Source organism: Camarhynchus parvulus, chromosome 10, assembly GCF_901933205.1.
Source record: "Camarhynchus parvulus chromosome 10, STF_HiC, whole genome shotgun sequence".
NCBI classification, from domain to species: domain Eukaryota; kingdom Metazoa; phylum Chordata; class Aves; order Passeriformes; family Thraupidae; genus Camarhynchus; species Camarhynchus parvulus.
The window spans coordinates 19,637,781-19,649,838 of record NC_044580.1 but is presented as its reverse complement, the minus strand read 5'-3'; the positions used below and the strand labels follow the sequence as shown (position 1 = coordinate 19,649,838).

The following is a 12,058-nucleotide window of genomic DNA, read 5'->3' as shown; positions in this document are numbered from 1 at the left end:
TGCCCTCTGTCAGTGGGAAGCCATCCCCCTTGTCCTGTCACGCCAGCCCTTGTGAAGAGCCTCCTTGCAGAGACACTCACTGGAGGTGTCTCACTGAAAGAAAATATTGCAGATATTTAAGCCAGATGTGTTTTATTGTCACTGACAATGCGGTTTCTGTGCTTGTTATGTGGCTAAAAACGGCCTGGTGTCCCACAGGAGGGATTATCCTGTGGCCTCAGCCACAGCTGGGACCCTGCACGTGGAGAGGCACGGCAGGAGGGGCTCACCAGGTCCTGTGCCACAAATAAATTGATTTGCAGAACTGATTTACCCCATCAGCCCGGCTCATGTTTTAATCAACAAATCCCAGTTGCAAAGGGCAGCTGTGAATGATTTTCAGATGCAAGCTGATCTTTCCTTCCTGCTGCCAGTGCCTGAACCATTTCCAATTAGCTGAAAACCTTCGGAATTCCCCACGGAGAGGAGAAAATGTGAAACCCACCTGCTTCCTTCAGTAACTGTTTAATTTAACAGTTTGTGAGCTGTGGCCATGAGACCCCAGCACAAGGATCATCCCTTTGCAATCCTGGGAGGGTGACAGGGTGTGGGACAGATGGTGCTGGGGACAAGGAAACCAGGACTGGACACAGGTTCTTGGACCATAAAAACTTTACACCACCTTGGAATGGAATAAAGCACAAACGGTGAGGTCATGGCTTGTGTTTTACATGCAAATCACACACAGGAATTCGGGCTGAGCCCAGGGAGCTGCACCTGGAGCTCTGCAGCCCGGGATGGGCTCCAGCCTGACTCTGCCCATGCAGGGAGGATTGCCCTTCAAGGTCCCCCAGGTCTGGGGCACCCTCCACAGCCTGAAGAGTAATAGGGAAAGGAATTCCTACCTAAACACTCCTGCCCTCCTCCAGAGACCAACCTGGCAGGAATCCCTCCTGAGACAGGGAGGGATTTGTTCCCACATGGCTCTGGGAGCAGGCAGTAGGGGCTGTGCCGCAGAGTAACATGGATATTCTAGTTAAAAATCAGCTAACCTTAACAGAGGAGAATCTAGATAAGCAGGAAAAAAAGGGTTCAGCCTGTAAGGCCACAGAAAAACACCTTAACCAAGCATTACACTGCTACACATAGAGAAATCCAGGGACTGAGCACCTGGCTGCCCACGAGGGAGGGGATGTGCCACTCACTGCCAGGGCAGCTTCCCTCTCCTGCCCAAAGCATTCAAGGGAATGCCCTGGTGGGCTCCAAACCTCGGTGTCCCTGGTGGTGCCCTCTGCTCCAGAGGGACACAGCAATGGCTTTGGCAGAGGAAGCCAGCAATGGGGAGACAGAGCCCAGCCCCAGCTGAAGCTGAAACTTTACTCCTCTGCCCTGCCTCCACTTCTTAAATTAAATCTGTTTAGCTTCAGTGCGTAAACATTTTAATGAAAATTACAGGAGTGGCTTGGCAGCTTCAAGTCCCTTAAAGTTAAAATAAAAAATCCCTACCCCAAAGGGTCGGCAGAGCCGGTGCAATGCTGGATGCTCACCCCAGAGATATAAAAATAATAATAATAAAAATCAAGGTTCGTGCTGGCCAGCCAACACCTTTGAGAGGCTGCAAATGTCAAATGATAGCACCATGAGCATTTCTGAGAGGTCTTCCCCCGATGATTGCTGCTTTGAGTTCCCCTTGCCCCTGCCTCCCCGCTGGCGTGCCGGGGCAGGGTGCCCGCGGCAGCGTCCCTGGGACGTGGCTGGGGAGCAGCGGGGCCTGCCCAGCCCCAGCAGCACCTGCAGCAGCCCCAGGGATGGTCTGAGCACCGTTTGAGAGTAGCACGAGTCGGAGAGCCGGGCATGGCGGGCACGCGGCGGTGCCGGCAGCCGGGGCACGGCGCTGTCACCTGCGGGACAGGCGCTGCTGGCCGCAGCTCCGGCAGCACTGGGCACGCACCGTGGGCAGCGGGCACCGGCCCAGCAGCCGCAGCGTCTGGCAGAAGGCGAAGCTCAGGCGGTCGCGCTCGCAGGACACGTCTGGAGGGGAGAAAGGAGCACGGGAGGGGGTCAGTGCCGCTGTCACCACCGTCACCACGTGTCTGGTGGGGAAATGAGATCACCGTCAAGGTCCCTTCCAGCCCAAAGCGACCCGGGGTTCTGTGGAGGCTGCAGCGGCTGGGGAGACACGGACAGGGCAGAGCCCTCCTGCACCTGGGCACCTGGGCACTGCCATCCCCAGCAGCTCCAGAGCACCTGGGCACTGCCATCCCCAGCAGGAAGCACACCTGTGCTGCTGCCAAAGCACCTGGGCACTGCCCATCCCCAGCAGGAAGCACACCTGTGCTGCTGCCAAAGCACCTGGGCACCTGGGCACTGCCATCCCCAGCAGGAAGCACACCTGTGCTGCTGCCAAAGCACCTGGGCACCTGGGCACTGCCCATCCCCAGCAGGAAGCACACCTGTGCTGATGCCAAAGCACCTGGGCACCTGGGCACTGCCCATCCCCAGCAGGAAGCACACCTGTGCTGCTGCCAAAGCACCTGGGCACTGCCCATCCCCAGCAGGAAGCACACCTGTGCTGCTGCCAAAGCACCTGGGCACCTGGGCACTGCCCATCCCCAGCAGGAAGCACACCTGTGCTGATGCCAAAGCACCTGGGCACCTGGGCACTGCCCATCCCCAGCAGGAAACACACCTGTGCTGATGCCAAAGCACCTGGGCACTGCCCATACCCAGCAGGAAACACACCTGTGCTGCTGCCAGCAGCTCCAAAGCACCTGCCCAGGGCACAGAGCTGAGGTGCAGGGGACAACCCCCCCACAGTGTCACCTCCTGCCAGCCCCCTCAGTGGCAGCAGAGCGGAGGAAAGGCCAGGATCCCTTTTTCTTTGAATTGTTTTGGTTATTTTGAGAACCTGCATCATCTGGTTCGCTTCCTGCAGGTGTCCTGCAGCCCTCAAAACAACTCTGGTGCTGCTCTGAGGACGGGCTTTGTTTTGGGCCCCACCTGGGCTCTGTCCAGCAGCACAGACCCATCCCCAAGTACACATGGTTTATATGCATACAGAGCTGCTTTGTTGGAATTTCTGATTTCCTCCTTCTGTATCTCAGAGCAAGGCACGACTCGCTGAGCCTGCAGCTTCTCACCCAGCGGTGTCAGACTCACTTAAATTACATCAACTCAAAACTGAGCCTAAGCTCAAAATCTAAGATTCTGTGATTCCAATTTTACCTCCTGTACAAGGAACTAAAATAGATGACAGCTTTTCTCTGGAAAAGGGCAGAGCTGATGCACTCTGGGGCCAACCCCCCCATGGCTTCTCTCTGGGCCATGGGACCACGCAGAGCAGGGACAGAAATGGGGCAGGGCAATGGGATTTTCTCTTTCTCAGGACGCTTCTCTGCAGGGACAAGGCTGTGACCGAGCCAGGGGAGCTCTGGCTGACCACTGGCCCTCGCCCTGTCCCCTCTGGGAACAAAGGCTGTGCCGAGGGAAGGGCTGCTGCCCCCATTCCCACGGGAGGAGCTAAAGCGAGGGGCGCAGCAGATGCAGAGCAGAGACTTCTCCCTGGTTTGGGATTTCAGTCACAGCCCAGCAGAGAGGAGGTCACTACACTGCTCTAAAACTAATTTTCTGTTTCACCTGAGGTATTCCCTGCCTCTCGAGCTGCAGCTCTGTGCCCAGCCAGTGTCCCTGTGCCCCCAAAAGCAATTTATCACTGCACTGCTGGACCAACAGCGCTGAGAGAGCAGGGTGGAGGGATCCCAGCCTCACACACACCTCAGCCTGGGGCTCCTCCAGCCCTGCCTGCTGGGACACCAGCAGTGGCCTTTCCCTGCTGGGTCAGCAGAGCAGATGAGAAATCTCTGCCCAGCCCAGGCCAGGAGTGCAGCACGTCCCAGACCTGCTGTGGGAGCACCAGAGCCACTGGAAAAAGGGAAGTGCTTGTTGGCGCTGTGCTCCCCGGGGCTGTCAGGCAAATATTGCCTGGGAGCATCCCTGTGGCTCCACAAGGCACCCCCTGAGCCCCCAGCCCTGCTGCACTGGGACATGGAGCACAGGAGCACGGGTACTGCCACTGGCTGCAGGGCAGGGGTGGCTCAGCAGGGCTCCTGAAACACCTCAGGGGTGCCCATGGCACTGGCAATCAGCCTGGGTGCCCACAGAGGGGTGGGAATGTCCTGGGCACTGCTGGGGGATGCTCAGAGCCTGCCCAGCCCCTCAGGACATTCAGCACTCACAGCTTCCTAGAAAGTCATTTATGGATCACAACCAAGCTGCCTTCCTTGGAAAGGGCTGGGAAGGCTCATGCTGCTTTCCAGGCTCGGAGTGATGGTTCAGCTCTTTCCTGCTCCCTCTCTGGAGGGTCAGCACCCTGGGCCCCTCAGGAAATTCCTGTCCCTGCCCCATGCCCAGGCAGCACCCCCCTGCCAGGGGTCACTGCTCTCTGAACTCCTCCTCAGCCACCCAGGATGGGCTCACTGTGCAAAACAGCAGGGATGGGCTTGGGGATGGGGGGAAGAGCCACCACCCTTGGCTGCAGCTCTGCTGACCCTACAGGAGAGCCCAGCAGCACCCCGGGCTCCACAGCCAAGTGACCTCATGGACGATCAAATATCCAACTTGGAAGGGACTCACAGGAATCATCCAGTCCGAGTCCTGGCCCTGCACAGGACAGCCCCACAGTCCCACCCCAGGCCTGAGAGCGTTCCCAACACTCCCTGAACTCCGTGCAGCCAGTGGGAGTCGTTGAGGGGTTGAGTTCCCATCGCTCTCCCAGATCCTGCTGCAGTCTCAGGGTGGATGCATGCAGGGTCAGGCTCAGGTCTGAAAATCTTGGCTGAGCTTCTGATTCCTCCCTGGAATTTGGTCTTGGGCAAGGGAAGCTGTAATAAGCACTTAATTTGTCAGCTCTTCAGAGAGGGACCTACAGAACCCACCCAATTTTCATTGAATGCTTTTACTGCCATTTCTTTCTAGTAACAATTTTTTATATAATGCTCACACTTCATTTGGAAACACGTTCCATGAGTCCGTGCCAAATCTTAGGCTAAAGAAATAGCTTAAAGCAGGGCTTTAAAAGTCCAGGCTAAGTCAGCACATTAGAGACTGAAAACCCCCACTTTTTTTTGGGCTGTTTTTTTAGGTCGGTGTGGAAGTCACTTTAAATTTCATTTACGCTTCGGCCAGCCAGAGCTAAGCTTTTACTTTTATTCCTGGGAAAAACAAACTTCCTGGAACACGTTTTGTGAAAACAAGGAAAGGTTGAGCTTGGAGCTGAGCTAGCAAATCCAGGGAATTAGGGCTGCTGACCTCTGGCCCTCGGGATGCTCTCGGAGCCAGGGCTGAATTTAACAAGTAAATTATCCCAGGGTCCTGCTCTGGGGCTGAGGTGCCTCCCTGTGGGTCTGGTCAGCATGGTGGGATGGAGGGGATGGATGGATGGGATGGGATGGAGGGGATGGAGGGGATGGATTGGGATGGAGGGGATGGGATGGATGGGATGGGATGGATGGGATGGAGGGGATGGATTGGGATGGATTGGGATGGATTGGGATGGAGGGGATGGAGGGGATGGATTGGGATGGATTGGGATGGATTGGGATGGATCGGGATGGATCGGGATGGATCGGGATGGATCGGGATGGAGGGGATGGAGGGGATGGATTGGGATGGAGGGGATGGATTGGGATGGAGGGGATGGATTGGGATGGATTGGGATGGGATGGGATGGATTGGGATGGAGGGGATGGAGGGGATGGATTGGGATGGAGGGGATGGAGGGGATGGAGGGGATGGATTGGGATGCAGAGGGTACATGGGATTCATCCTCACTGACACAGCCACAGCTGGGAAAACTGGGAGAAACCCACAAACCCCACAGGTGTCAGCCCTGCTGCAGGCAACATCTTTCTCCTACATTTTATCAAAACAGGGAGTCCTTTCTGCAGCGTCCCTTTCCCACTGGCTCCTGCTGTTAATTAGCAGTTAATTAATTGCTCTCCATGCCTCACTCAGCAGCACCTCCTGGCCTCACCACTCGGATAGGGACTTACACGCTCAAATGGCAGAGAAAATTGGGATTTGCTGCAATTATTTCCCCCATGGATCCCTTGTGGATGAACTCTGTGACTTGCAGAGCCACAGACAATTTCATTTCCTCGCTCAGAGCAAGCAGGAGCACCACGTTTAATTGCCAGTTAATGGAAATGCAGCCAGCCCTGGATAAGGAGGCAGCAAACAGGAGCAGTGGGACAGAGATGGTGTCAGGGACTGACCCTGTGTGAGCAGAGCCTTCACTCCTTGGCCCCTCAGGACACGGGCTGGGCTCCACCCCGCTCCCAGAGGAGCTGCACCACTGGATACACACTTGTCCTTCAGCCAGGGGAGCCTGTACCTCATCCCTTTGGAATTCCAAGCTGGGACACCTGTGGAGCAGCTGTGTTTGCTGCTGGAGCCAAGAGCTGGCCCCATCACCTGCCTGGGCAGATCTGGGGAGCTCAGAGACCTCCCTGGTATCAGATCTGGAGAAATGGGCACGAGAGAACTGATTCGTTCCATGGCATGGCCCTGATGAGCACCCGGGGCTGCCCTGCTCTGGCCTGGGCAGGGAGGTGTCACCACCACCAGGATCTGCCATGTCCAGCACAGCCACCACCCTGCAGTGACCAGCGGAGTGACCAGCTCCATTCCTCCTGATTCCTCCTCCAGTACACAGCAATTCCCACTTTTCTGGTCTAGATCTGCTGGATGAACTGCTGCAGGCTTCTCCAGGCCCCCATGCTGACCTGGGGCTCAGCTCCTTTCCAGGACACCATAACCAATTCCCAGATAAATGTCCCCAGCCTCTGGAGCATCACACGGAGGCACTGGGGTGCCCATGGCTCTGGAGCTCCCAGGAGCCATCTAAGGACACCCTCACAGCTGGCTGCAGCTGTAAGGCAACAGCCACATTCAAAAATAACCTTGGTGGAATCTCCAATTGATTTATAACCTGGCAACAGCTCAGAACTCTGGTTCTAATTAATCCCGACCTCCTTTAATTGAGGAGCCGACTGCTGTGAGATGTTTGTGCTTCATCTGTTCCATCTCTGCTCCAAATCCAGCTGATAATGGTTTGAACATTTAAACCCTGCTGGGGTTATTGGCACTTTTGTGTCCAGTGAGGACATGGGCAGTGACAGAGCCAGCCCTGGTTCTGCTGGCACTGCAGCACCTCGTGCCAGAGGAGGGAGAGGCTCCTCGTGCTCCTCACAAAACATGGATTGCTCCAGCCTGAGCCCATCTTGTGCAGTAAAGATCCTCTAAAGCACAAGAAAGGGCTGGAGTTACATTTATGTCTTTCTGGGAGCCTTTGCCTGTGCATTTACACATCTGGGATTTCCTGCCATGTGAAAGTTTTGTTCCCCTTCATGCTTTGGCTGGAAACGTTTGTATTTCCAAGAGGCGTTTCCTGCCCTGGGCTGCAGCCAGAGCATTTATGTCATTTTTGATCCAGGATTTTACCATTTATTTGTGTGCTTCCTACACATCTCAGTGGTTATTCTGGCCCAGCCTTGGCTCCACAGCTCTCATCACCAAGCCTGGCACGGAAATTTTCCCCTGACCAAAACAGCCGGAACCGCACATCGTGTCTTGAGCAGGGCTGACTCATCATTTCCTAAACGCTGGAGTGCCCCATGGCCCTGCAAATGCTCCAGAAAAGGAGCAGATTCATGGCTAAAAACATCCTGATGGCCAACACTGCCAGTGCCCAAATCCCAGTTAACCAAAGCCAGCGCTCCTGCCTGCTCTGGAATTGGTGTTGGGATAACCAAAAGAGCTGGAAGGCTGGAATGGATGCCCAGGCTGCAGAGGGGACCTCAGGGATGTTGGAGCAGCCAGGGATCCACTCCTCCACCCCAGGCACCAGCTACTGCTGCCCCCCTGCCCCACCTCTCAGCCCTCCCTTTGGCCAGCAAACCTCCTGGAGGTCCAACAACACCTTCTGGGCAGCCAAAGAGCTTTTCTTTTGCACAGACACATTAAAGAGATAAAGCTGGTAAGTGACTGACACACTGATATCAGTGACATCTAATCCCTTCATTACACTGCTTTTCTGTAAGTGCTGTTAACCCTTGCAGTGCCCGGATTTCTGTCTCCCAGGGAACTGCCTGGTGCTCGGGATGTATTTCTGTGAGTGGAAGAGGGAGAAGAGGCCAAGTGAGTGCCCATGGTGTGGCCAAGCACTGTGGCTGCAGCTGGGGCAGGTAAATGACAAAGAGGGGCTGGCTCCCTGGAGCACCTGCTCAGACACACCTGAAGATGCTGGAGAACTGCTCCTTTGTTCCATTTGCTCCTGCTGGGCCCAGCTTGTTTCACAAGTCTTGCATTCTGGGACTTTACCACTGAACAGCTTCCTGAGAGCTCCATCACTGGGTATTCCCCTGTGCCTTCCTCTTCCTGAATGCCCTGCTGCCTCTGGGTGGGTCCCTTCACCCCACGGGGTCCCTGGGGTGTCCCTGTGCTGGGTGACACTGCTGACCCCAACAAGCCCATCCCAGCTCACATCCGTGCCAGCAAAACCCTGCTGGCCCCTGGAGGGACGGATGCTCTGGACATTTACAGACAGTTACAACATTCCCACTGAATCATCGAGCAGCCAAGTCAGCCTTACACAACCCACGTAGGAACTGCTGCCTCCATCTCGCCAGATCTCCCACACCATTCTCCAGCCTGGTTCTGCTCACCTGGCTCGGAGCTGTCGCACTCCTGGGGGTTGCACTTCTGGGTGCTCTCTGGCCACGGCTCGTGGTCACACAGGCTGCTGTCCTCCTCGGCCACCCCGGTCCTGGTGTCGATGCACTTCACCTGGCGCCGCTGGATGCCCCCTCCACAGGGAGCCGAGCACTGCGGGGACCCGGGGCTCAGCCTGGGACAGCTCCAGAGCCACCCTGGGCAGCCTGGGACAGCCCCAGAACCATCCCAGGCTCCCCATTCCCTGCAGGGGCCTGGGCTCAGCCTGGGGACAGCCCCAGAGCCACCCTGGGCACAGGGCTGGGCTCCCCATTCCCTGCAGGTCACTGGAGCCTGGGGACAGCCCCAGAGCCACCCTGGGCTCCCCATTCCCTGCAGGTCACTGGAGCCTGGGGACAGCCCCAGAGCCACCCTGGGCTCCCCATTCCCTGCAGGTCACTGGAGCCTGGGGACAGCCCCAGAGCCACCCTGGGTTTCCCATTCCCTGCAGGTCCCCTGGGCTCAGCCTGGGACAGCCCCAGAGCCTCCCCACTCCCTGCAGGTCTCCATGGAGGGGATCAGCCCCGCTCACCTGTCCCCAGGAGCCCACCACCCAGGTGGTGCAGGGCTGGCTGTTGCAGGGCCGGGTGCTGTTGGGCCTCAGGCTCTCCTCGCAGCGCCCCGGCTCCGGGCACGTCACCAGCCGGGCCTGCTCCCCACCGCCACACGGCTCCGAGCACTGCGGGACACACGGGCAGGGCAGGGCAGGGCTGAGCCCCTGCCTGCACACAGCTGGGCCTGGAGGGGCTCAGGGAGAGCTGCAGAGGGGCTGGGGACAAGGCGTGGGGGGACAGGACACAGGGAATGGCTCCCAGTGCCAGAGGGCAGGGCTGGATGGGAGATTGGGCAGGGATGGATGGCATGTTGGGCAGGGATTGTTCCCTGGGAGAGTGGCAAGGAGCTGGGATGGAGTTCCCAGCACAGCTGTGGGTACCCCTGCATCCTTGGCAGTGTCCCAGTGGGACACAGGGCCTGGAGCCACCTGGGCTAGCACAGGGGTCCCTGCCATGGCAGGGTGGAATGAGCAGTGCCCAGGCCAGCCCTACCTCTCTCCAGGAGGACGTGTACCAGTCCAGGCACGGGGCACTGTGGCAGGGCAGCTGTGCCGGGGGCTGTGCCAGCCCTGCCTGGCAGTGGAAGGGCCGCAGCAGCCGCTGGTCCCGGGTGTCAATGCAGTGAACGTCCCGCACCTTGGTGCCCCCGCCGCAGCTCCTGGAGCACTGGGGAGGACAGAGACACTGTGGGGAGGGACACAGGGCCACACTGGGGAGGGACACAGAGACACTGTGGGGAGGGACACAGGCCCACCATGGGGCTGGACACAGAGCCACACTGGGGAGGGACACAGGGCCATAGTGGGGAAGGGCAGCAGGGCCAGGCAGGGGGATCCCTGTGACCCCAGGGACACGCTCTGCCCTGGGTTGGGCTCAGTTGACACCCCACCTGCTTTCCCCCCTTGCTCTAGGCCAAGCCAGAGCACAGTCTGTGCAGCTCATCTGTCACTACCACCCCTCTGAGACCAGCTGGTTTCCAGCTGGAACAAGAACTTTATGCCTTAAAGAACTGATGATTCCAAGGAACAGCAACCACCCAGAGCAAGGAGTGCTGCTCCCCACCACCAACCCTACCAAATTCACCCAACCCAACTGCAAACAGCCCCTGGCAGGACAGAGTGGCCAGAACATTGTCCAGACAAATCACAGAACCACAGAATGGTTTGCAATGGACCTTAAAGATCACCTTGTCCCAAGCCCCTGTCATGGGATGACACGTGCTAGACCAGGCTGTCCAGCCCCACCCGACCTGGCCTTTCATCAAATCACTTTGTTTAGCTCTTGCAAATTCCCGACTTTTTTACTAGCCCAGGAAAAATGAAAATACTGTGGGATGAGTAGTTTAAACCCCGTGGCAAGCACAAACCTTTACCTTTGTGAGCCACAAGAGCCCTCCCCAAGAGCAGGTGTGACCCCACACCTTGCCCCGGTGGTTTTGGGACCCTCCCTCCCCGCAGGGCCCGTACCTTGCTCCAGGTGCCCACACGCCAGGCCGAGCAGGGTCTCAGGGAGCACCTCCGGGCAGGGACGGGCCGGTCAGCCGCGGGACAGCCACCGTCAGTGCCGCTGCTGCAGCGCACGGAGCGCCACACGGCGCCCAGGCCGCACGTGGCCGAGCACTGCAACACAGGGAACGCTGCTGTGCACCCCAAAACCTGACTGATACCTGCTCTGCAACACAGGGAATGCTGCAAGAACCTGCCCCAAAACCTGACCCCAGCACTGCAACACAGGGAACGCTGCTGTGCACCCCAAAACCTGACTGATACCTGCTCTGCAACACAGGGAATGCTGCAAGAACCTGCCCCAAAACCTGACCCCAGCAGTGCAACACAGGGAACGCTGCTGTGCACCCCAAAACCTGACCCCAGCAGTGCAACAAAGGGAACGCTGTGACACAGGGAACGCTGCAAACACCTGCCCAAAACCTGACCCCAGCAGTGCAACACAGGGAACGCTGTGACACAGGGACGCTGCAAGAACCTGCCCCAAAACCTGCCCCAAAACCTGACTGACACCTGCTCTGCAACACAGGGAACGCTGCAACACAGGGAACACTGCAAACACCTGCCCTAAAACCTGACCCCAGCAGTGCAACACAGGGAATGCTGCTGTGTACCCCAAAAGCAGACCTCAGCTGTGTAACACAGGGAGCTGCTGCTGTGCATGCCCACACCCTGACCCCAGCACTGCATCTGGCCAAGGAGGGTGCTGGCTGAGCTGGGGCTGTGGGATGACGTGGGGAGAGGACCTTTCCCCACTCAGCAATCCCACATCTGGCAGTGCTCAGGCAGGGAAGGGGAGGAACACGCTCCTCCATGGCCCATTCCAGCTGCTTCTGCTCTGGCTGGGACTAACCCTTCCCCTCCCTGCCCAGTCTTTGCTCCCTGGATTCTCATGCCCGCAGCAGAGGGGAAAATGGGGCAGCACCCTGGGGCTGGGGGTGCCTTTGCCATTTGCTGACCAGTTGTTTCTGAATTAGCACTAATGACCCCAGTCCCAATTAGCACTAATGACCCCATGCCGCCACGAGAAATGTCCCAGAGGCAGCCAGGACAGGGACAGGTCTCACATCCACAGTGGCCCTGTCACACTTTCAATGGGACTCACCACGTACCTCACTCCAGTTCCCGACCTCCCAGCTGGGCTTGGCAGTGGCTGCTGTGGGGGGTGATGGTGGAAGCAGAACCTCCTCCTCCTCCTCCAGCCTCTTCTCCCAGAGCAGGGGGGCAAAGGGCTGGGCTGGGACAACTCCT

The 12,058-nt window shown here is 57.8% G+C and overlaps 1 protein-coding gene across 1 annotated transcript in view; it reads right to left on the bottom strand.

Moving 5' to 3' along the window:
- Positions 1-103: 103 nt before the first annotated feature.
- The window catches only part of ADAMTS7 (ADAM metallopeptidase with thrombospondin type 1 motif 7), a 37,084-nt gene continuing 25,129 nt past the window's right edge, over positions 104-12,058 (bottom strand). Inside the window, 6 exon segments of the mRNA XM_030955399.1 lie at positions 104-2,010; positions 8,703-8,862; positions 9,281-9,427; positions 9,795-9,968; positions 10,769-10,921; positions 11,920-12,057. Of these exon segments, the coding sequence (XP_030811259.1) occupies positions 1,877-2,010; positions 8,703-8,862; positions 9,281-9,427; positions 9,795-9,968; positions 10,769-10,921; positions 11,920-12,057 (906 nt within the window). The 3' untranslated portion in view covers positions 104-1,876.